Source organism: Pongo pygmaeus, chromosome 4, assembly GCF_028885625.2.
Source record: "Pongo pygmaeus isolate AG05252 chromosome 4, NHGRI_mPonPyg2-v2.0_pri, whole genome shotgun sequence".
NCBI lineage: Eukaryota > Metazoa > Chordata > Mammalia > Primates > Hominidae > Pongo > Pongo pygmaeus.
The window spans coordinates 127,194,124-127,219,538 of NC_072377.2; the positions used below are offsets into that span (position 1 = coordinate 127,194,124).

General features: G+C 34.3%; 1 protein-coding gene across 1 annotated transcript in view; it reads left to right on the forward strand.

The window, feature by feature from the left end:
• Window positions 1–25,062, forward strand: part of SNX2 (sorting nexin 2) — a 54,724-nt gene extending 29,662 nt beyond the window's left edge. Inside the window, exons 7-15 of the mRNA XM_054488259.2 lie at window positions 3,879–3,957; window positions 10,737–10,812; window positions 11,751–11,864; window positions 12,119–12,212; window positions 13,649–13,854; window positions 21,003–21,146; window positions 22,331–22,411; window positions 22,527–22,598; window positions 24,548–25,062. Coding sequence (XP_054344234.1) covers window positions 3,879–3,957; window positions 10,737–10,812; window positions 11,751–11,864; window positions 12,119–12,212; window positions 13,649–13,854; window positions 21,003–21,146; window positions 22,331–22,411; window positions 22,527–22,598; window positions 24,548–24,598 — 917 coding nt within the window. The 3' untranslated portion in view covers window positions 24,599–25,062. The remainder of the gene's footprint in view (window positions 1–3,878; window positions 3,958–10,736; window positions 10,813–11,750; window positions 11,865–12,118; window positions 12,213–13,648; window positions 13,855–21,002; window positions 21,147–22,330; window positions 22,412–22,526; window positions 22,599–24,547) is intronic.
• Window positions 25,063–25,415: the final 353 nt, after the last annotated feature.

Here is a 25,415-nt window from a genome sequence, read left to right on the forward strand (position 1 = left end):
GATGGCGTCTCACTCTGTCATCCAGGCTGGAGTGCAGTGGTGCGATCTTGGCTCACTGCAACCTCCGCCTCCTGGGTTCAAGTGATTCCCCTGCCCCAGCCTTCTGAGTAGCTAGGACTGCAGGCACACACCACCACGCTTGGCTAATGCTTTTTGTATCTTTAGTATAGACAGGGTTTCACCATATTGGCCTGTCTGGTCTTGAACTCCTGACCTTGTGATCTGCCTGCCTTGGCCTCCCAAAATGCTGGGATTACAGACGTGAACCACTGTGCCCGGCCACATTTGTACTTCCATAAGCGATAAAGACTTAGTTAAGAAACTGCAGAAAATTACAAAAGAGGAGGAAACCTCCATAGGCCTACCATTAAAAGACATCTGTCATCTCAAAATTTTGTAGTATTTTATTCAATGCTTTTTCAGTCATAGGTTTTTATTTACCTTTTTCTTTTTTTTTCCTTTAAAGTAATTATCTTCTCTGTATTCACAGTTTTAGTATATGTGCTGCTGAAGTGAGCACTACCATTACTTTTCTTTATACTTAGATGAATCTGAAAGTTTTTTTTTTTGAGACGGAGTCTTGCTTTGCTGCCCAGGCTGGAGTGCAGTGGTGTGATCTCGGCTCCATCATGGTGGCTCATGCCTGTAATCTCAGCACTTTGGGAGACCAAGACGGGCGGATCGCCTGAGGTAGGAATTCGAGACCAGCCTGGCCAACACAGTGAAACCCTGTCTCTACAAAAATACAAAAATTAGCCAGGCATGGTGGCTCCTGCCTGTAATCCCAGCTACTTGGGAGGCTTACAGGGGAGAATTGCTTGAAGTGGGGAGGCAGAGGTTGCAGTGAGCCAAGATTGTGCCATTGCACTCCAGGCTGGGCAGAAGAGCGAGACTCCATCTCAAAAAAAAAAAAAAAAAAAAGAATTTTGCTGATTTTTTTTCCCCCAAGCTGGTGTCAAACTCCTGGCCCCAAGCAGTCCTCCCATCTGGCCTCCCAAAGTGGTGGGATTACAGACTGGAGCCACCATGCTCAGCCAAATTTTGCTGATTTTTAAATTATTGTTTTTACTTTTGTAAACATTAGGTTTATAAAGCAATGTTATTACTACCTGTTACAGTTTCAAAACCTAACGTATTTAGATGAATTCGTTGTATTCTTTCTTTTTTTTAATTCAAAAATTGAGTTTAGTGGTTCTTTAACTTTTTGGTCTTTCAAGACCCCTTTGTAGGGATGGTTCAATCCAAAGTGTTGAAATCTATAGGGATGGTTCTATAGGGACGGTTCAATCCAAAGTGTTGAATCAGGGATGGTTCAATCCAAAGTGTTGAAATTACAGGCATGAGTCACCACACCCAACTGAAATATATTTAATGTGGATTAAATGGTTTAAAACTTTTTTGCTTTTTCTTGAGATGGAGTCTCGCTCTGTCACCCAGGCTGGAGTGCAGTGGTGCTATCTTGGCTCACTGCAAGCTCTATCTCCCGGGTTCATGCTATTCTCCTGCCTCAGCCTCCTGCGTAGCTGGGACTACAGGCGCCCGCCACCACGCCCAGCTAATTTTTTGTATTTTTAGTAGAGACGGGGTTTCACCATGTTAGCCAGGATGGTCTCGATCTCCTGACCTCATGATTCGCCCGTCTCGGCCTCCCAAAATGCTGGGATTACAGGCATGAGCCACTGCGCCTGGCCTGTTTAAAACTTTATATATATATATATCTATATATATATATATATAGATATATATATATATGCACACACAGACACATACACACACACCCCACCATTCTAAAAAGGATTTCAGGCAACTACATGTAATACAGTTTATATAGAGAGAAATTATCAGGAAAAAAATAAATGTAGTCAAATAGTAATATGAAGCCAAGCAAAACAATTTCTTCAAAGTATGGTGAAGTCTTGAATAATTATTAAAGGTGAGTGACAAATTAATCTTTGAACTTCTAATTACATAGCTGGTGGTTTTCAAGTAACTTACACTTATAGCAGGGAGTGTGGAAAAAGAGTCATAACTTCTCTTTGCTGGGAAGCTTTATAACTGCCACTGAAGGGAGAGTCTTCATTAGCACATAACTTACTACTTTGGTAGGACCTTAGTTGACCTAAGAACACTATTCCATTTAAACTATTAGAGCAACAAAGTTGAAAAGTATTAAAAGTTAACTAGTTATGGTAGGTTGTTTGGGGTTTTATTTATTTATTTATTGGTCACAATGTCCCTTAACGATTACCTCTAAAAAGTAGAATGGATAGAAGGTCTTTAACTTCATTGAAGAAACTACCCAGTGGTGAGATTTTTTTTCAGGGAAGTAGAGTTTATGAAACAATTCACATCCCAATTCCAGTAGTTCAGTCAGAGGTAGTTTTAAGTTTTCCTTTTCAAGCCATTGTATTCCATTGGAATTTTAAACAAAACATTAATAGGTGATTAATAAGTTAATTAATGTGCCAAATTGAAGATGTACCAAACTGAAGAATTGTATGGTTTTACATAATCCATTTTTAAAATTTAGGCTTTATTGGAATATAATTTACATACCATATAATTCATCCATTTAAAGTGTCTAGGACGGGTGTGGTAGCACATGCATGTAATCCTAGCACTTTGGGAGGCCGAGGCAGTTGGATTGCTTGAGCTCAGGGGTTTGAGACCAGCCTGGGCAACACAGCAAAATCTTGTCTCTACAAAAAATTAGCTGGGTGTGGTGGTGCGTACTGGTGGTCCCAGCTACTCAGGATTGCTTGAGCCTGGGATATAGGGGCTGCAGTGAACCGTGATCATGCCACTGCACTCCAGCCTAGGTGACAGAGACCGTGTTTCGAAAAAGAAAAAAAAAGAAGGTATCCAATTCACTGGCTTTTAATATATTAAGAGTTGTGCATACATTACCACAGTCAATTTTAGAATATTTTTATTACCCCGAAATGGAATCTGGGATCCCTTAGCCATCATCCCCTAATGTCCTCATTCTCCCCAGCCCTAGGCAGTCACTAATTTACTTTCTTTCTCTAAGTATTTACCTATTCTGGACATTTCATGTAAAAAGGATCATGCAGTAGATGATTTTTTTGTGTGTGACAAATTCCTTCCACTTAGCATCATATGTTCAAGGTTCTTTCATGTTGTAGCATGTATCAATACCTTGTTTCCACAGAATACATTTTTGAAAGGAAAAAGAACAGGAGAATAAAAGAGAAAAATCTGCAGTCTGAAATTAAATTGCCCATACAGAAATAATTAACATGACTTATTTTTTAAATCTGAAGTTATAAATAACTCCATGAAAGAGCTTTTTCTTTCAACCATTGTAAAACCAGCTATGATAAGTAAATAAGAACATTAGTAAATAAGTAAATAGTAAATAAGTAAATTAGAATCTGCAGGAGGGAAAACATAAATTCATGGATTACATTTACTTTTATTTTTTGTCATCCCAAAGTAAAGAATTTTAATTATTGCTCATGAGAAATGAAAATGTTAATTGAGCTTAAATTTATTGATTTGAAATTCCATTATGTATATCAGGTTAGAAACACATTTTAATTTACCAGGAGTATAAAATACAACAGATAAGGGATCTTTTTGATGTAAGCTTTTCTGTAAACAAAAGCAGTATGGGTCAGAAAACTATAAACATTTTATCTGTTCTCTCATGTTTTAAGTCTTTACCAAGTAAAGATGTTAACGTATCATGAGATTTAATTCCTCAAAATGTTTTTGCTTTTTAGATAAGATACCAGTTACAAGTTTAGGGCTGTTAAGTTCAAATTTTGAGTGTATTTTAAATTATGAAGAAATGATTATGAAAGACTTTCACAGCAATATAAAGTCATCATGAATCTCATTCAACTTCTTCAAAGGGATGACCAAGGTCAAAGTGGGTAAAGAAGACTCATCATCCACTGAGTTTGTAGAAAAACGGAGAGCAGCTCTTGAAAGGTAATTCTAGACAGCTATATTTTATTACTCTCATGTTTGTACTTTAATATAAATGTAATTCCATTATATGGCACAACTGTGTTTTAATGATTAAATTTTTTCCAAAGTACCACTTGATGGCTCTTAAGACTGCTATAAACTTTTTTAAGAAAATTACTTCTTTTAACAAAATACTGTATAATTGTTCTGTATAATTTTTATTAATCCTCATCAGTAGTCTAACAAAATAACACCTGTTTTTCTATTATATGCTACAAGCAGAAGCATATAATGGAAAACATATAAAGACATGAGTTAGCTGGGGATAGAATTGTATCATAGGTAGTCACCAAGAGTTACTAAGTAACTGCTAAACTTGGAAAACATGGAAGTTGTGAATGGGGGGAAAAATAAAAATTTTTGGATGCAAATAATCCCACTTTGGTCTTATTTAGGTTTCTAGGAAGTTATACCACATTCATGTACTGTGTTGGATAGTATAGCTAATTATAGTTCATCTAAATTAACTTTTCTGAAGAGTTTTTACTTAGAACATTATTAAATACAGTGAGAAGTACAGTTTGTGCCCCCCTTGTTTTTGTATAATTGATTTTTACTTGAATGTACAAAAGTATTAGTCTTTGCTTGAGTTGACTGTATACAGTTGGCCCTCCATATCTGTGGGTGCCTTATTTGTGGATTCAACTAACTATGGATGGAAAATATTTGAAAAAAAAAATGACATCTATACTAAACATGTACAGACATTTTTGGTCATTATTGTCTAAACAATACAGCTTAACAACTGTTTTCATAGTATTTCCATTATATTAGGTATTATAAGTCTAGAGATGATTTAAAGTATATGAGAGGCTGTCCATAGGTTATTATGCAAACACTATGCCATTTTCTGTCAGGGATTTGAACATTTGCAGATTTTGGTATCTGTAGAATGTCCTGGAACCAGTCCTCCACTGATACTGAGGGACAGCTATACTTAAAGACTAATATATAAGCTCTGTTTTCCTTTAGAGTACTTGACTCTACACATTTCCTATAGCTTTGAAGACTTGTATTCATTGAAGCAGACTAAAAGGGGGACGGATGGGAGGATGGGAAGAACCACACTTCCATAATCTTAGAATTATTCCTTCCTTGCTGTGCTGACAAAGTGAGAAAACAAATATAAATTATCTTAAAGCCCAGCATTTAAGACACAAGTTGGTAATTACCTAGGCTTGAAACTTTCTAATTTCATTGGTTTTTTTGTTTGCTTGCTCTTTATTTTTCTCTGGCTTAAAATCAGTGGTTAGGGTGAATAGCGCAGGTCTTGGGAATGGTATCTATTTCTCTAGGTCACAAATTATTTTTTAAAACTATCTCAAGGCAACTTATTTCTAGTTTTCAGTAGTAAATTGTTTAAATTTTAAGAAAAATGGCACAGTGAAGTTAGATTTGAACAATTTACATTAAGAAAAGCAAAAGAATATGTAGTTTAAAATCTTAGAGAAGGCTTAAAGATGGGATTATGTCTGTGAGAATCTGCAGTTACCCAGAAAAAGGATTTAAATTGCATCAAGAGAAGTTTGGGTTAGGCATTTGAATTGATTCTATTGTAGGAGAGGTCATAGACTGAATATTTTTAAGAATAAAGGTAGATAATGGTCTGCCTTGATTTCACTTAGTCTTTCCTGAAAATGTAACCATGACCCTTTGAGAGACCTTTCAAGTCTTATTTTTCTATGAGTAAATTTGAAGTATTTCAGATGGCATGCCTGATAAGGAACTTAATGAAGATTTATTGTACCAAGGACATATAATTTGATTCTACCTTTACGTTTCTTCCAACTTGACTGCATTGCATAGTACTTACCATACCTTCATATACTATGAAATGTTGAGGAGAGTTTTAAGGGATATTGAAACTTGACCCTGTTTGTATAAAGACACTTTCTTTACTGATAAATGCTACTTGTTAAATGCTACCATAGTGGCATTTGCAATAGTGAAAAAAAGAAACAGTATAGTATGAGGGAAAAGTTCATTTTCAATTAGAAAAAAATCACTGAAGAAAATGTAGGCATAAAGGTATAGAAGCAAAGGAACTGGAATGGTTTCTTTTAATCTAATCTTAATTCTTCTGTCCAAGCTAATTTTCCTGTACACATTTATTTTTTAATCTGTACAGGATTTTAAAACTGCATTTTTCTTGCCCTTTCATATAGCCAGCTTTTCTAAAGTGATTTTTCTGTGGTATTTCTTAAACTTTAAACATCAAACAGGTACACCTGTGGGATACCCAGCCCAGTTGGACCTGGTGGGTTAGGGAAGCATTTTTCTTTGTATTATTTTATTTAATAGTATGATATTTACGTATTCGTTCAAACTTAGATAATCCAGATGACTACCTTGAATGAAAGGATAAATATCTGGTATTAAAGGTTAGGAAGAGAAAAGAAGTGGTTAAATACCCAAGTATTCCCCCGTGCCACACTCAGTAAAGTAAGCAGAGACTGCTTCTATTAAGAGTAGACCTAACATCACTTGCTTGGTTTTCTTGAGAGTGCTTCAAATATTTAGATCATATTGAGTGTATTTTATAGGTAAGGATACACATCTGCAAATACAAAATGAGAAATTTAGAGCATAATAATAAGTGTATAAGATTTATAATTCCTTTTCAGTTGAAACCTGTACTAATACTACACACTTTCTATGTGACCTTAGGTAAATTACTTACATGCATTCCGTCTTTAAAGTGTAAGTGTGAGGCTGGGCGCGGTAGCTCACGCCTGTAATCTCAGCACTTTGGGAGGCTGAGGTGGGTGGATCACGAGGTCAAGAGATCAAGACCATCCTGGCCAACATGGTGAAATCCTGTCTCTACTAAAAATACAAAAAATTGGCTGGGTGTGGTGGCGCATGCCTGTAGTCCCAGCTATTTGGGAGGCTGAGGCAGGAGGCTTGAACCCAGGAGGCAGAGGTTGCAGTGAGCCAAGATCGTGCCACTGCGTTCCAGCCTGTCGACAGAGTGAGACTCCGTCTCTAAATAAATAAATAAATAAAATGTAGTGTGTCAGGATTGTGTTCATTTCAAGCATCTAAAAATCCAACTGGCCTAAACAGTTAATGTAGATTAATTAATTCACTCTTTCAAATCAAAGAGTTTGGAGTAGGCAGCTGTTCAGGATTATCTAATTCATCAGGAAATTCTATTGCTTCTTTCTGATATCTGATAATACAACCTTTTCTCACCAGTCTACTGACTGAGTCCAAAGGTGTTAATTAACTGCAGTAGCCTCCTAATTGGTGTCCCTGATTCCATTCTTGGCACTTCTACTTTAATACAGAACTTTACAGTAGTCATTCTAAAATATAAATCAGATCATTTTAACCCCTCCCCACCCTGGCCCCATGCCCCCATTTTACTCAATAAAAGCCAGAGTCCTTTTAATGGACTACAAAACTTTATATGACCTGCACGCCTTACTGTGTTACCCATTTGATCTCATATCCTCCGTGATCCCTCACTCTGCTTTAGGCCAGACTAACCTTTTGCTGCTTCTCAAACACCCTAGGCATTTTCCTACCTTAGAGTCCTTTCAACTGTCTGCTCCCTCTGCCTAGAATGCTTTGTTCCTGGGTATCTGCATAGCTAACTCATTCCTTGTTCAAGTTCATATGTTCAAATAACATCTTTCAAGTGAAGCCTATTCCAGTCATTGGCTTTCTTCTGACCTATTCTGTTTATATTGCCACCAACCACATCTTAAATACTTGGTCCCATTTACCCCATTGTTCTGTCTTTTTTTCCCATAGCTTTTGCCACCTTGTCACCTGCTTTATCATTTGTATGTTTATTATGTTTATAGTTTATTGTCTATCTTGTACTAAAATGTAAGCTTCACCAGGGAAAGAATCTTAGTCTCTTTTGCTCACTGATGTGTTCCAAGTACTCAAAACAGTACTTAATAGGTAGTAAGAGCTCAGTAAGTATTTGCTGAATGAAAAAGTGAATGTTATCCAAGACCCAGGCTCTTTCTACCTTTTTATTCTCCTATTATGTGCGCTTGTGTTTTAGTTTCAAGCAACATAAATATTTGTAACTCTGTTGCTCTCAAGCATTTTATATAACCTACTTTATTTTGTTTTGTTTTGTTTCTGGCAAATAAATAAGAATTTGAAAGCCTTGAGTGATTTTTCATCAGTAACTTGAAGTAAATTTGAAGAACAATTACTGAGCACCTCTTATTGGATGTGATATTGATCAATTCCATTGTCTTTTATTTCTGTCTCTTTTCAGTGTTTCTGTTTCTCCCCATACCTCTTTTCCTGTCTTCTTCCTACACTCATTTACCCTTTTTGTCCCGTGTCTTTCCTTCGTATTACAACCATCTCTGGTCTTAATTCCGAACTGGCATATGTTTATAAATATTTATTGTTTTAAAATCCATTTTATGTTTCTGTTCTTAATTAAAACATTATGTAAGCTTATATGTATAAAAGCAGATAAGCTTATATATGAGAAACATATATATAACCTAAAAAGAAACATATATTTTTTAGCATATGTATTTAGTATATGTATTTAGCTTTATTTTATGTTGCCCTTGAGAAGGAAAGTTTTATTCCCTTTTTCTGAATATCATTTTTCAAAATTGATTCTTCAGAATGCTAATTTGTAGTAGAGTGGAAAAGATCTATAGTCAATTGAGCTTTGTCAACATAGGGTTTAACAAAGTTAAACTAGGGGTATTTTCTGTAGGAGTTCTCACAACACTTAATAAAATGCTGTTTGATACGAATTTTAAAAGACAGGAATATGTATATGTTTCAAACTTTCTTGATATGGAATCAGTCTTTTTCATGGAATAGTATGTGAGACTAGTAGTATTCTACAGAACTCACTTTGGAAAGCTGTTTTAGAATATAAATGATACAAGGTATTTCCACTTAGGTTTGAAATATTAGAATATTTCCTTTTCTTTTTTTTTTTTTTCTGAGATGGAGTCTCGCTCTGTTACCCAGGCTAGAGTGCAATGGCGCAATCTCGGCTCACTGCAACCTCCGTCTCCCAGGTTCAAGCAATTCTCCTGCCTCAGCTTCCTGAGTAGCTGGGACTACAGGTGCATGCCACCACCCCCAGCTAATTTTTGTATTTTTAGTAGAGGCGGGGTTTCACCATGTTGGTCAGGCTGGTCTCGAACTCCTGACCTTGTGATCTGCTTGCCAAAGTGCAGGAATTACAGGCATGAGCCACCTCACCGTGCTGGAATATTTCTTAGAGGTTAAGTACTAGATGTTTTGTCTTTCTTGGGTTTTTGTTTGTTTGTTACAAGTATCTGAGTGCCTGCTATTACCTAGCTGTTGTATGCACAGAGATGAGCAACTTATGCAAACTGCCTTCAAGTAGTACTCAGTCTAAACAACTAAATAACTTATCTGATATATTGTGAGAGAACTTCAGTGTTAAAATTGTAAGTCAAATTCAAGTGGGGAAATACCAACATTTCTTAAACCTGCAGGATTAGTGTTCTTGCTGCATCCCTTTTTTGGCTTCATAATATAGGTAGCAAAAATTTTTTTAAACCCAGCATAGATTGTATTGAAGATATCTGTTAAATGCTCTGGTTCTAGTATAATGACTTCTTATGTGGACTACTGACTTAAAATGAAGTTTAGTATGCTGTATATTTTATTTAAATATATAAAAACAGAAGTTAACATTTTGATACTGATAAAATAGTCATTTTGATCAATGTATAGAATTTGACTTTAGAGAAGATTATCACTTTTTTGGAAACATTAATTTTAGGCATATTTTATAATCTTACAAAAAGGTAGAAGAAATTACGGACTACATTTATTCTAAAGAAATAAAATAAATGTGTTATTTTGAGGAAAAATATTATAACTGAAATATTACTGCATATGGTTATTAACTTGGGGAAAGATAGCAGTTGTTTTTAATGGGATTAGATAAGTAATCGAGAATCATCAAATAGTTGACCTTATTTCCTTTTATGAAGTCATGATTGGTAATTTATTATGGGTGACAGGCACATGTGAGCTTTTCTAATAAAGGGAAATTGATTTCATAGTGGTATTTCTAACTTTTTCATTTTTATTCATTTTATGTGGTATTCATTTATTTGATTTTGTATGGTATCATATTAGATAAGACATTTACCAAAAACAGCAAACCCCTTAAAAATAGAAATACTGAATAAATACCTTTGAAGAGGTATGGGGAAAATATTGAAGAAAATTTAGTTCTTGTCAAGTGAGGACTAAAGCTAATTGTGATCATTTAAATATGCTGACATGCAAAAAAATGTTGGTAGACTCTTCCCCATTCTGATGATAATAGCAGTTTAAAACTTGGTTGAGTAGAATATATATAGTAATATTAATATGTTTCTTAGAACTCTAAAATTATAGTTGAGAACATGACTCTACCCAAAGATAAAATTATGCAACAAACTCACATACCCCTTTACAACATTAATACTTTGCAATGAGAAGTTTGGTAAGTTATTTAACTTCTCCCCACTCCCACCCCTTGCCATTTCTCTTTTTACATAGTTTTGAAAAGTGGATAGTATATCAATTTTCAAAAGATGAACAAAAACCTTTTTAATTATTAAATTGCTGTAAGATTCTAAGTAATTACAGCGAGAGCAGTCTAATAGGAGGTAGTGAGGACACCTTTTTTCCTAGTATTTCTATTTTTTTATCATTTTGTTGAACTGTAATTCAAGATGCTACTGATAAAGGAGCATTTTTACTCTTAAATCTAGGTATCTTCAAAGAACAGTAAAACATCCAACTTTACTACAGGATCCTGATTTAAGGCAGTTCTTGGAAAGTTCGGAGGTATTATTTCTATATTAAATTTTTGTATATGAACTCGTTATTTGTCATTGTAATTTATATGACTATATATAGTAAATAATTGGGTCAATAGATAGAATAAAGCAATTATTATTATTATTTTTTGCTTAGTGCTTTAATTACCCTGCTAAATTAGTAGCAAAATATCTTTGCTTTGATATGTTTAGGGTGATTAGTCCCTTTCTCGAACACTTAAAACAAGATTTAAGAGAGTGATTTATAAGTAGTCTAACTCTGAATGCCCTAAGTTGTTCCTCAGGCATCATGTTGAAATAAGTTTATTCAGACTTCGTTTTAGAGAAAGAGAAAGTTGAATGTGTATTTGCTTGTCTACATTTTGGTATCCTTATTAAAGTTTTGAAATGCAAATTTGTGACTTGAAAGAGCCTAAATTCTAAACATGATGCTCTTTTTATTTGAAATGTTTCGTATATTTTTGGCTCTTAAGAGCAATTTGAGTTCTAGTTTGCGTTTTTTTCTTTAATTTACTTGAGTTGCAGAATTTTAAAAAAACTCAAAATCACACAATGCTAACTGAGCATAAGGAGATTTTTCTCAAGACTTTCTTCTTTCCTTATAAACAGTTTATTTCTGTTAGCAAACAGGTGGCCAGTGTTAGGGTACTTGGCAATTTCTTAATGTATTTTGACAAACAGGGTGTTTGTTCCATCTAAATGTAAACGTGCAGAAGAAAAGCAAATGGAAAGTCTATTTTTTAAGTTTTCCTTTGAGAATGTACAAGTAGTATATTTGAGAAATTAGATCTCACTATTGAAATGTATGAGAGTGAAGAAAATACAACCTCTTTTTTAAAATTTGTATGTGGGGGGAGGGGGGAGGAGGGGGGATCACTTTTGTGCCTAGTTAAACCTCCAGGCTTTTAACCGGTTTGTTTGCCCTTATTTGTCATTCAATTCCAGCTGCCTAGAGCAGTTAATACACAGGCTCTGAGTGGAGCAGGAATATTGAGGATGGTGAACAAGGCTGCCGACGCTGTCAACAAAATGACAATCAAGATGAATGAATCGGATGCAGTAAGAGCTGATTTTTCGACTTGAATAATGAGATGAATTAATGAGCCCAACAATTGCATTTTAAAGCTGTACAAGTGGAAAATAGGATATTAATTTGCTTATTGAGTTTAGTTCTCAGCCACATCAGTTGGCCACCATGGTTATACATGGTTAATTTGTTGCTTTAAAACAAGGAATGTAGCTTGCTATTGGTAACCTAATTTACAATGGTTTGGTCTTCCTAAATTAGCTCCATTTTTCATTTTTTTTCATAGTGGTTTGAAGAAAAGCAGCAGCAATTTGAGAATCTGGATCAGCAACTTAGGAAACTTCACGCCAGTGTTGAAGCCTTGGTCTGTCATAGAAAAGGTTTGTTTGCCTTACTACCTACGTGGTTAGCACCATAAAACTAATGAAAATATTTTATTTAAATTTTATGAAAATAAATATTCTTAAGTTATTGCAGAAGAGAGAAAACAGTCGTTTAAGACAATGTTTTCTAGTTCAACTTTATTATTTAAATTTTTTTGTTCTATTTTGATTTAATAACTAGTTTAGAAGTAGAAAAATAACGAGCTTAGAAAACTGTTAACTGGTACAGATGTGAGCTAAAAAAAAAGAACAAAGAAAACTATATTTGAATTTTGGATTAAAACTTGGTCACTTGATTAACTTTTTGTTAAGTATAGTTACAGTTAAATGGATGAAGAGGTCTTATCAATTAGTAACTGTGATTATAATAAAAAAACAAGATTTGAAAATTGCTTTTTGAAAATTTTTTGGAAAGTATTTGTTTTGTGTGTCTATTTCCTGTAAAACCCTCTGAAGTATTTTCTTCATTTTTGAACTGCAACATTGAAAAATCTGGAGCTTTTGTTAAAAATTCATAGAAAATTTGAGTTGTAATATTTTAATCCACAGTGAAATTATAGTTTTTTGGTTTTTTAAAGAGTCCAACAATGTGCATATCAATTGTCCAAGATATTTAATAAGCAAATAATATGTAACATTACCAGCAGTACATTTTATTAAAATAATTATAGAAACTTATTAATACATTTATTATTGAAAGTAGTTTGTAACAGCTTTTGCCATTTGAATTACATATATCTCTTAGGGAATGGGCTTTTTTGGAGAACTTTACATAATGTAGAGCAACAGAGCAGTTTCCAGGCAGTGTAATTGTTAGTCATTGACAGTATTTAGCCTGTAAACATCTACTTTTCTTTATTTGAAATATCTGAAATGATCACATTCTAAATCTTTTTAGAAATTCTAATATTTTACTGAGATTGTTGTACAACAAAGGAAACAAACAATAAAATTTGTTAATTGTGTATATAATTTTACCTTTGCTCCTGTTAGCTAAATAATATTCTCATTAAAATTATAGACATTATTTTCAATGACAAATGTTTAAAGGCCAGAAATGTGGTATAAATCAATTGTGAGTATTACCAGTTCTTCTGATATTAAAAATATATTTCATTTTTAGGAATGGACAGAGAAACAGTGAACACTGTGGGAGAAAAAACAGGAGGCAGATTTTTATACTAAATGATTTAAACATAGTTCATCCCTTTGGAATATAAGCAGTGATTTGTCCGTGTTTTCAGTAGATCTCCGAGCACTTGGCATTTATGCCTGAGGCATTTTAATGACTAATTGTTTCATATTAATTAATTTAAAATATTATTTGAGCAACTTGTGAATAAGTAAAATTTAGAGAAAAGTGGAAAATCAATACAATATTTTAAAATTTTATGAGTGAACACTAAAATTGCATACTTTTTTTTAAATTTCAGAACTTTCAGCCAACACAGCTGCCTTTGCTAAAAGTGCTGCCATGTTAGGTAATTCTGAGGATCATACTGCTTTATCTAGAGCTTTGTCTCAGCTTGCAGAGGTTGAGGAGAAGATAGACCAGTTACATCAAGAACAAGCTTTTGCTGACTTTTATATGTTTTCAGAACTACTTAGTGACTACATTCGTCTTATTGCTGCAGTGAAAGTAAGCCCTTTCTTGCATGCTTCTCACTTGTGTCGTGTACTTTAAAAAGTATTTTGTTTCCTATTAATTATGTATTTACATGTCTAAATTCCTCCTATACTAGCATGAATAAAATGGCTTCAAGATAAGTATACATAACTTAATACTTCATTCCCTATGACATGCACAGTATAATAGATAGAATTAATGTTTTTAACAGGTCTAAGGAATGACAGATAAGATAGAAAACATTATACATTTACTTATGTATTTGCTTATACAAGTTTGGAACTGACTAATAGCATTTGTTTGCTCATTCTAGCACTAACTGAAACTACTCACCGGACTCTATTACCATTAGTAAAGCTGACTGTGTAATAAATAGGATAAAACCAGAAACGATTATTGCAGTGAATATGTTTAATGGGGGCTTTATCATGAATTTGGATGTAATCAGACCTTGTATCCTCAAATGTGTAGTCACCATGTGTTTATAGATGAGATGGGAGTAGATTAGATCATAAATTGTGTTATTGAATGGTAATATTTATATAATAGTCCAATTTCTGAATAGTTGAGAAAGTTAATCCAGTTAGTAAAAATTAGTATTCTACAGATATCTGCAGTTTTCAGACAGTTAAACTGAACTGAACGTTACCCAGTGTATCATGTTTCAGAAGATACTTTAAGATCTTTGAATTTTTGTTATGGATATTAGTTATCATGGGGTTTGAGGGGTACTGGGTATTTACTTTTTACCTTGAATTTAAACATCTAGAAAGTTAATGAGATCTTGTTTCTCTCTTATGCAAAATTTTTTTAGCTAAAGTCTGTGATCAAGTCAGTACTCATCTACAATGAGAATATTTATTGATGGTTCTGTTCTCAAGCGACTGGTGACATTTATTACTAGAGCATTCTTAGCACTTCAGAATGGTGCTTTCTTTTATTTGGTAAAATTACCAATTTTACTTGTGTTTTACTGTTTTAAATGTTGTTCCTTATGCTGTTGGTGATTAATTTTTCAGTATTTAGAAATGTTAATATAGATAGCAGTTGTCAGAGTATATATACTTCATTATATATAGGCAGCTTGTGATGTACGGAGATCCAGTTTACAGATTTGTCCCACCTACTCTCACTTCTTACCAGAGCGCCCAATAGCATGAGAGCTGTTGTAAAAAAGTGTGACACTTCCAACAAACCTGTGGGTCAAAAAAGGGGAGTTGGGCAGTGTCTGTAAGAATACAGGCGTGAGCCAGGCACTGTGGCTCACGCCTGTAATCCCAGCACTTTGGGAGGCCAAGGCGGGTGGATCACGAGGTCAGGAGATCAAGACCATCCTGGCCAACATGGTGAAACCCCGGCTCTACTAAAAATACAAAAATTAGCTGGACATGGTGGCGTATGCCTGTAGTCCTAGCTACTCAGGAGGCTGAGGCAGGAGAATCACCTGAACCGGGGAGTCACAGGTTGCAGTGAGCCAGGATCACGCCACTGCACTCCAGCCTGGCGACAGAGACTCCATCGCCAAAAAAAAAAAAAAAAAAAAAAAAAAAAGAATACATATCTGCTAATAAGAGCTAGCCTGGAAAAAGACCCCCTGGCAGTGATGGCCTGCCTGGGTAATGGATATTGATCCCTCAAAAACAGCTTTCCTCATACCCTAAATCTTTTTGCTGTGTTACTATATTTCCTGAAATTACAGTTGTATTCATGTTTTCCAAAATACTTTCTATAGAACACTGGCACCAAAAGATGGATTACAGTTAGCTTAGTTTGGGAAATTATGTATATAGTATCCCTGTTTGCGAAATTCAGAATGCCTTTTAAAAGCTTAGAACTGGTTAGGAGTGAAAAAGAAAACAAATTTTAATCCAGAGGCTTCTAAATTCATTTGAACAAGAATTATTTTCCACCAAATATCTATTTACATATATGGAACACATTTGTGGAAATACTGAATTAATGATTCATTGACTAAAAGAGTTAAAGAGCTGTGGTCAAGTTGCCTTCAGGTGAATTAAGCTCTTTAAGATTAGTTTCTACTGAAACCTAGCCCAGATCAACTACACAAAGGAATTAAGATATTATGGAAGGAGGCGACAGGTAATTTTTATGGTTTTTGTTTTTGTCCTATTCTTTATTTTAAACTAATTCACTTGTATTTGAAAAAATAATGCACATACATGATAGTTCTAATAGCTCAGCAAGGTAAATTTGCCTCCAGAACTAAGACCTGTAGTCTCTGACCTCAGTCATAAACTGTTAGGTTCTTCTGTGTCTTTACAGAATTAGCTATGCATGTACATGAAGCTAATTCTCCCTCTGTCTATTTATTCCTTCCATCCCCTTCTCTCCCTCCCTTCCTTTCTCAAAAAGGAATAATATACTGTGTGTAGTGTTCTTTGTCTGCTTTTTACACCCACTCCACTTAATAGAGCGGTCTCCCTATCAACATAAGTAGATGTCTTTTTTTTTTTCTCTCAGATGGAGACTCGCTCTGTTGCCCAGGCTGGAGCGCAGTGGCGTGATTTCAGCTCACTGCAAGCTCCGCCTCCGGGTTCACGCCATTCTCCTGCCTCAGCCTTCCGAGTAGCTGGGACTACAGGTGCCCACCATCACGCCTGGCTAATTTTTTTGTATTTTTAGTAGAGACGAGGTTTCACCGTGTTAGCCAGGATGGTCTCGATCTCCTGACCTCATGATCCGCCTGCCTCAGCCTCCCAAAGTGCTGGGATTACAGGCATGAGCCATTGCGCCCAGCCGGTAGATGTCTTTTTAATGGTTGTATAGCATTCCACCATATAACATTTAGATATACCTTGAATTATAGTCTAGTCTTTTAAAAAATCAAGTATTTTGATAACTCTTTGGACATAAAGATTCTATAAGTAGAATTGCTGACCAGAGGGTATATGCATTTTAAATTTCAGTAAGTATTGCCAGATTACTGTTCAAAAAGATTTTACTTTGTACCCTAAGCTACCTAAACCTACATGTTTCTTTTTACTACCACCCAAGAATGAAGGTTTTTTGTTTTATAAGTTGTCATTTACTTAGTGTGAATCAAGACATCTTTACAAATGGTAAACCATTTACATTTCTTTTTCTTTCCTTTTTTTTTTTGAGATGGAGTCTTGCTTTGTTGCCAGGCTAGAGTGCAGTGATGCAATCTTGGCTTACTACAACCTCCACCTCCTAGGTTCAAGCAGTTCTGCCTCAGCCTCCTGAGTAGCTGGGACTATAGGCGTGTGCCACCACAGCCAGCTAATTTTTGTATTTTTAGTAGAGACGGGCTTTCACCTAGCCAGGATGGTCTCCATCTCTTGACCTCGTGATCTACACACCTCGGCCTCCCAAAGCACTGGGATTACAGGCATGAGCCACCGCACCCGGCCCTACATTTCTTTTTCTGTGAATGAACTCTTCATGTCCTTTGCCCAATTTTTGTTTGCTTATTATCTATTTCAAATAGGTGCTTAATATTAATTAACCTTTGGTTTTATCCATATCGAGCGTACTTTTCTGATGATAGTTCTTCAAATTAGGAGTACTTTGGGGATTAATATAGAGCCATTGTTAGGATCAAAGAACATCAGGAATTGGAACACTAAAGAAAAAGCTAAATTTTACCCATTTCAAAATATTGCCAAAGTCTGGCGTTGTGTCAGGAAACTCCTGTTTTCCTCTTTTGTATAGTACATGGTCTCTGCAATTTAGAACTATAAGTTTTGGCTGTATCCTTACAAGCATTGTCATGTATTGGGTTTCTTTGAACCACTAGAGTAGGGTCAGAGATTTGAGGACAATGGTTCTTAATGTTTTTAGCACTAGAACTCTTCATAAATAATTTTTGTAGGGGATCCCAATTTATAAAACATACTAAAAAAATTTATTTAACTAAAAGATGGGTTCCCAAAGGGGTTTAAACGCTTTATTGTTTGGCTATAAATACTCAGCACCTCTTCAAAACTCCATGAAGCTGGGCAGCATATTTTCAGATTAACTGAATTACAGTATGATAATAATTAAAATTGTAGCATCAAATTTCTTGATGGGCCAAAAAAACTGTTAGACATCTGCAATCTTGTCTAACTGAGAGCAGCTTGCATACAAATGTATGCCATAAATTAGCAGAGTAATGGAGGTCCTAAATGGATGATCCATGTAAACTTATCCCTCTTATAATGGTTCTACTAGAGTGGATTAGTATCTTGACATACAAAGGGAAACATTGTTACGATTTAATTGATTTAATATAGCATTGTTAGAAGTTTGACTGGTGCTGGTTCTTTTTTATTTTCTGTTATTTTGTTACAAAGGAAAGAAAACAAAGAAAAAGTTAATTTGTATATTTAAGATTAATTTTTTTTCCTGAAATAACCTGACTTTAGTAGTCTTACCTTTATCATAGCTCCCACATCTGTACCACAATAAACATGTCCTGGTTCTAGAATACTATGAGATAATAAATTGGACAGGGACCGCATTAGTTTAGATTTAGCATATCAATGGAAAAGCCCGTTGATGTATATATTGAGAACTTAAGCAAATATTGAATTAAAGGGCATGTTCATTAGCTTTTTCCCTGTATTGGTACATATTTTAAGGAATCAAATTTTTACTGAACAGAGGAATTTATAAATGAAGAAAAGATATGGCCCTGTTCACCTAAAGCAAGACTAGGCCTAAAATCTTACATTACTTTTTGGTGGTCGTGTGTGGGGGCGGGCGGGGGGGAAATGAGAGAGATTGTTTGTCTTAAGCTTTCCAACATGTGGTCGTGTGTGTGTGTGTGTGTGTGTGTGTGTGTGTGTGTAGGAAGTGAAAGGGATTGTTTGTGTTAAGCTCTCCAACATGCGGCCGGGTGTGTGTGTGTGTGTGTGTGTGTGTGTGTGTAGGAAGTGAGAGGGATTGTTTGTGTTAAGCTTTCCAACATGTGGCCGGGGACAGCTTTGAATGCGGCCCAACTCAAATTCACAAACTTTATTAAAATGATGTCATGGCCGGGCGCTGTGGCTCATGCCTGTAATCCCAGCACTTTGGGAGGCCGAGGCGGGCAGATCATGAGGTCAGGAGATCGAGACCATCCTGGCTAACACGGTGAAACCCCGTCTTTACTAAAAATAAAAATAAATTAGCTGGGCATGGTGGCGGGTGCCTGTAGTCCCAGCTGCTCAGGAGGCTGAGGCAGGAGAATGGCGTGAACCTGGGAGGCGGAGCTTGCAGTGAGCTGAGATCGCCCCACTGCACTCCAGCCTAGGCGACAGAGCAAGACTCTGTCTCAAAAAAAAAAAAAAAAAAGAAAATTGTAAAAAACACTGATGACATTTTTTTGTTTTAAGCTCATCACTTAGTGTTAGTATGTTTTATGTGTGACCCAAGACAATTCTTCTTCCAATGTGGCCCAGGGAAGCCAAAGGATTGAACACTGCTGTTTTAAATGATAGTGACTTTTTCTGAATCTATTTGTGTTAGATGTGTTACTTTTGGATTTTAGCCTAACTTAATTTGACTAAAGCAAAGTTAATTTATAATAAGGGATGTTTTAGGAAAAACATGGTATTTTAAATATAAGAAAAGCAGACAAAGGGGACAGTAAGATTCACTTAATAATGTAAGAAAAATTAAAAGACAAATTAAATATAGCAAAGTGGATTTAAATACCCATAGATAAGGTGCTTTGACTGCCAGTTTGCCCTGGATATCTGTTGTCCTGGTTAATTTAAAATGTTCATGATCCTTAAGAATTCGTTTGGAAAAATGCTTTGGTTTCTGGTTGATTGGATTTTTTAATGCTATTATCACATTTTTAAAAATTGCCATATGATGTAAATGCTGTTTAGTTATACATTTTTTCCATAATACTAAGCTATCCTTTGCACTTTTAATAGAAAGCTTAACAGTTAACTACATTTACATGTGTATGTTATTTAGAAGTAATCCATAATGGCTGTACCTACTGATTATTAAGCATCCACTAGGTTAAGTCACTATGCAATAATATACTCCTCATGTTATTTCTAATCCATAAATGTAGACATCACTTCCCACCTTCATATTTGGGATCATTACAGCTTGGAGAAGTTCAGTGAATTTACCCATGGTCATGTGGTGACAAAACTAATATTAGAACGAAATTTGATTTTCTCCAAAGCCTGCTTTTTTAAAAATACACTACCTACATATTTTTCTCTTCAGCAGATCCCTATAGGAACATGTATTTTTACTGTTTCATGGTTCAAAAAGTTTTTTATTTGGAATAAATTAAAATAACTTGGATTTAGTGCTTCCTGGTTCACCCAATTTATTCATGTTTACTTCATGAATGTTTGATTAGTAATTACTAAAATAATTTTAATATTTCTCTAACATCAAGCCAGAAAGAGGATTCTTAGTGGGTTCTCCCATCCATCCATCATTTTTTTCATGAGACTTCTAATTACTCTTATTTGTCCATATTTCATTTCTTTTCTCTATTCACTTGCTCTTGCTCTGCCAGACTCCTTGAGAGAAGTCATGGATTTGGTTGACTTATTGTATTAGGATCTTTTTGTCTATTTCTTTAGTTCTGCAGTGTATATATAAAAAAAAATATAGTCCTCTTCATCTTTTGCCCTTTTCATCTTAAGACTGTCTTTTTATTCATTTTGTTATATTTTACTTTTTGATTGCTTTGCCTTTTTTAATTTGCTATGGTAATTTCGTCTACCACATATCTTATGAGTTTTTCCCATTTTTGTCTTTTCAATTTCAGACATGTTTCTAATACTTAATATGCTTCTAATATTATTTAGCGGGAAAATTTCCAGTGTAGGTATGACACTAGCGTTTTCCTATTAAAGACATCTTTCTTCAAAGCATAAAACGCTGTTATAAATCTTATAAACCATATTTAAAGCCCTAAAGGCTAGTGATGAAATGGGTTTTGAATGTAGTTTTTATTCTGAAGATGTTTCATCCACTGACAGGGTTTTTTTGTTTTAAGCAAATGAATATGGAGATTATTTTCTTTGATATTGGCATACTTATTTTCAGTATCTTAGTATATTAGAATAGCACTTAAATACTTAGTTTTATTGCTTTCAGTATTATAACACTTCTAGTGTTATGAAAGTATTTTAAATGTTACTCTTACTTAATAGCATTATGTCATTCACTTATAGGGTGTGTTTGACCATCGAATGAAGTGCTGGCAGAAATGGGAAGATGCTCAAATTACTTTGCTCAAAAAACGTGAAGCTGAAGCAAAAATGATGGTTGCTAACAAACCAGATAAAATACAGCAAGCTAAAAATGAAATAAGAGAGGTGATTACTAAATGCTTTATCTCTTTACTTAAGTTTTTCATGAGTCATTCATATATACATAATTTTTCATAATTTTTTTCTAAACCATTCAACACGTAGCTATTTTTGCATATTTTTATGAACTGTGTTAGAATTACTTTAACATTTTGATCATTATTAAAATCTCCAGAGCCCTTTGTTACTTATGGAATGGATAAAGAAGCATACAAGGAAAACAGCTAAAATTAACCTTTACATTAATAATTACACATTTATTAATAGATGGTTAATTTTATTTCAGATTATTATTTTGTGTCTAAAAATGGTTTTAGAGCTAGATTTCTCCCACATTTAGCTGTCCAGGCAACATTATCCCCCATATATATGTATTATATATGGTATTTTAGTGAATTTGTATAAGTTTATTATAATTTATACACTTTTCTTACCATGCTTCAATAAGGAAATTGAAGAGGTAGGACAACCTTTATATTACTAAAAATAAATGTACCTGCCCTTTGAAGAGTATGTACCAGTGTTTTGGTTACATAGTGGGAAAAATATCATTTCATTGCTTAAATCTTCAGTTATTTTAGTTATTTCATTATTCACTAATCACAACATTTTGTTGTTTCTGTACTGAATTTAATATTTATTGATGGTCTTCATTAGACTATAATTCCACATTTTTTTCCAATCTGGTCATTTTACTATTACAAAAATATTTTTAAAATATTTATCATGTAATTTTCCTAATTTAAAGTGTTTCCATCAGCATATAAAATTTGATGAGCACATATCCTTGGATTTAACAGTATTGATATATTCTGAAATAATTATTGATATAAAAAAGTAATTAAGAAAATTACACTGTAACACTGATAATTTATTTTGTGGTGAATTTTATGCACAAAATCTTTCCTCTTAGTTATATTTAATTAAGCTTTGGACATTGTAGTTTATTAAGTACAGTATTGAAATATCTTAATATTGAGCAAATCTGTGGAATATTAATGGAAATTAAGCTAACATGCATTTCTATTGGTTGAAAGTTAAATGCAATTTTTGTTGGTGCTAAATTGTGCATTGCCAATATTGAGCTTTTTCAGGATTTTCAGGCATTGTGATTAAATTAAGTGAGCGGTCTTGACAGTACTATACTTTTTTTTTGAGATAAGCATAAAATGTTTGTTTGTTTTTATTAGTGGGAGGCGAAAGTGCAACAAGGAGAAAGAGATTTTGAACAGATATCTAAAACGATTCGAAAAGAAGTGGGAAGATTTGAGGCATGTATAATAATTTTGTATTTATCTTAATAACATGGTCACATTTTGCTGCAGTTTTGTGGTAAAGTTGAATTTAGCTTTCTACTAACGGACTTTTTAAAATGTACTTCAACAGAAAGAACGAGTGAAGGATTTTAAAACCGTTATCATCAAGTACTTAGAATCACTAGTTCAAACACAACAACAGGTAAGCCATTTTTGTTTATAACTTAAACTTCTAGAATTTGTTTTTGGTATACTTTCTTATTTTAAAAAGATGATTAATGAACTGGGCATTTAAACTCAAGAATAAGAAATGGAAGACAGAAAGCCAGTGATGGTAAAGGATAAAGGGGTAAACTAATTGGAAACTATCTCAGGGTTTTTTTTTTTTTTTTTTTGCCTCTGCTTAACACTAAGGCAGAGATAGACTTTTCCCAGTTTTAGGCCATCAGAAACCTCATGGGCAACTTTCCCCTTTCACTGTCTTTCTAGTTTGTTTTCCTTGTTGGTCAGACCTGTTTGAGTAAATTCTCATAGTAAGTTCTTCTCTTCCATAACAAATAGAACTTAAGCTAAACACTTTTTCAGAATTAAAAAAAAAACTGTACTGTTTTCATTTTTGCTTTATTTTGTTTGGGGCTGGTGGTGGTTGAATGCTGCAAGTGGCATTTGTCTCATTTACCATGGATTTTAATGGTATAGTAAATAAAAAGATAATCGCAGAAAATTTTCCTGTATATTTTAATGTAAATTAGAGTAACAGGTCAAGTAATTTAATATCTTGAAGGATTTTTTCCTTCCAGTTTTAAAATATGTGGATCTAGAATGTCATTTGTGTAAAACATAATAGGTTGTTTTTGAATTAAGTGGTATGATGTCTTCAAATTGTCTTTAATTTTTATTTAAACAGCTCATAAAGTTAAATGTTTTAAAATATGAAAATAAGTCATATAAGCTTGTTTTTAAAGGAATTGTTTTAAACATGACTTCAGTTTATATTTCAGTCTGTTCTCTGGACTATTCAAGGAAGACTGGCAGCTAATTCTATCCAGTCCTTTTTTTTTTCTTGTTCAATATTTTCTTTTCTTCCTCCTTATATCCCATTTTTTTTTTTTGTCTAGCAATAACATAAACTGTCAATATGCTCTGAATTGGGAAATCCTGTCACTTTATGCTGGAAAAGGTCATGTAGTTGTATTATTTACTTTCATATATGGTAACACTGTTCTATATAAAATTTTGCATAAAACAAAAAATTGTACATTAAAAGAACTCTATTATTTTACATCAAAAACTAAAAATAGCCAGGAGTAATTAATGTTTTAAATAATTTATATATGAAATATATTGATGGACTTCAGATAAGGAAATTAAAATGATTACTTTAAGAACCAGACATTGGCCGAGCGCAGCGGCTCATGCCTGTAATCTTAGCACGTTGGGAGGCCGAGGTGGGTGGATCACCTGAGGTCAGGAGATCCAGACCATCCTGGCTAACATGGAGAAACCCTGTCTCTACTAAAAATACAAAAATGTTAGCTGGGCATGGTGGCGCGCCTGTAATCCCAGCTACTCAGGAGGCTGAGGCAGGGAATCGCTTGAACTGGGAGGTGGAGGTTGCAGTAAGCCGAGGTCATGCCTTGCACTCCGGTCTGGGCAACAAGAGTGAAACTCTGCCTCAAGAAAACAAAACAAAAAAAACCCAGATGTTAGTAAATATTAGTCATTGTTAGTTAGCTATTTGTATGGTTTTTTTATGTTGTTTTTGTTTGTTTGTTTTTGAGACGGAGTCTTGCTCTGTTGTCCAGGTTGGAGTGCAGTGGTGTGATCTTGGCTCACTGCAACCTCTGCCTCCTGGGTTCCAGTGATTCTTTTACCTCAGCCTCCCCAGTAGCTGGGATTACAGGCAAGCGCCACATTGCCAGGCTAATTTTTGTATTTTTAGTAGAGACAGTTTCACCATGTTGGCCAGGCTGGTCTCAAACTCCTGACATCGGGTGATCCACCCACCTCAGCCTCCCAAAGTGCTGGAATTACAGGTGTGAGCTACCCCGCCCGGCTTATGTAGATTTTTTTTTAATGCTGTACAGGATATATGCATATAAATGACAAAAAGGTAATGAGAATAACTTATATTTTAATTATCATTCACAGCTGATAAAATACTGGGAAGCATTCCTACCTGAAGCCAAAGCCATTGCCTAGCAATAAGATTATTGCCGTTAAGAAGACCTTGGATGTTGTTCCAGTTATGCTGAATTCCACAGTGAAATCATTTAAAACCATCTAAATAAACCACTATATATTTTATGAATTACATGTGGTTTTATATATATATATATATATATATATACACACACACACACACGCACTCTGACATTTTATTACAAGCTGCATGTCCTGACCCTCTTTGAATTAAGTGGACTGTGGCATGACATTCTGCAATACTTTGCTGAATTGAACACTATTGTGTCTTAAATATTTGCACTAAATAGTGCACTGCAAGACCAGAAAATTTTACAATATTTTTTCTTTACAATATGTTCTGTAGTATGTTTCCCCTCTTTATGAAGTGAATTATCAATGCTTTGAATAATGTTCACTTATACATTCCTGTACAGAAATTACGATTTTGTGATTACAGTAATAAAATGATATTCCTTGTGAAATATTAGTAACAAATTATTTGGGTATTTAAACATTAGGAATCTTTTCAAAGCATTTTCAATAGGAAGAAATTTTTCTTCTAGATGTATATAGGTGATGCCATGATTCCTTAATTATTTTAATTGACAAAAAAAGCTGAACTCATTAAATGACTAAATGAAGCTTAAGTTTTCTTATGAAACCATCATAAATCAAAGAACATTTGTCTCTTGATTGTCTTGGGTAAAGAAGAGAATAATTGTCTTTGCTTGTTTTTAACCATCTCTATCACAAGTGCCCAATTTAAGAATTAGGAAAAAAATGTATTTATATACTTTTACAAGTCCCATGGATTTTGTTCATCTTCTCGTTATCT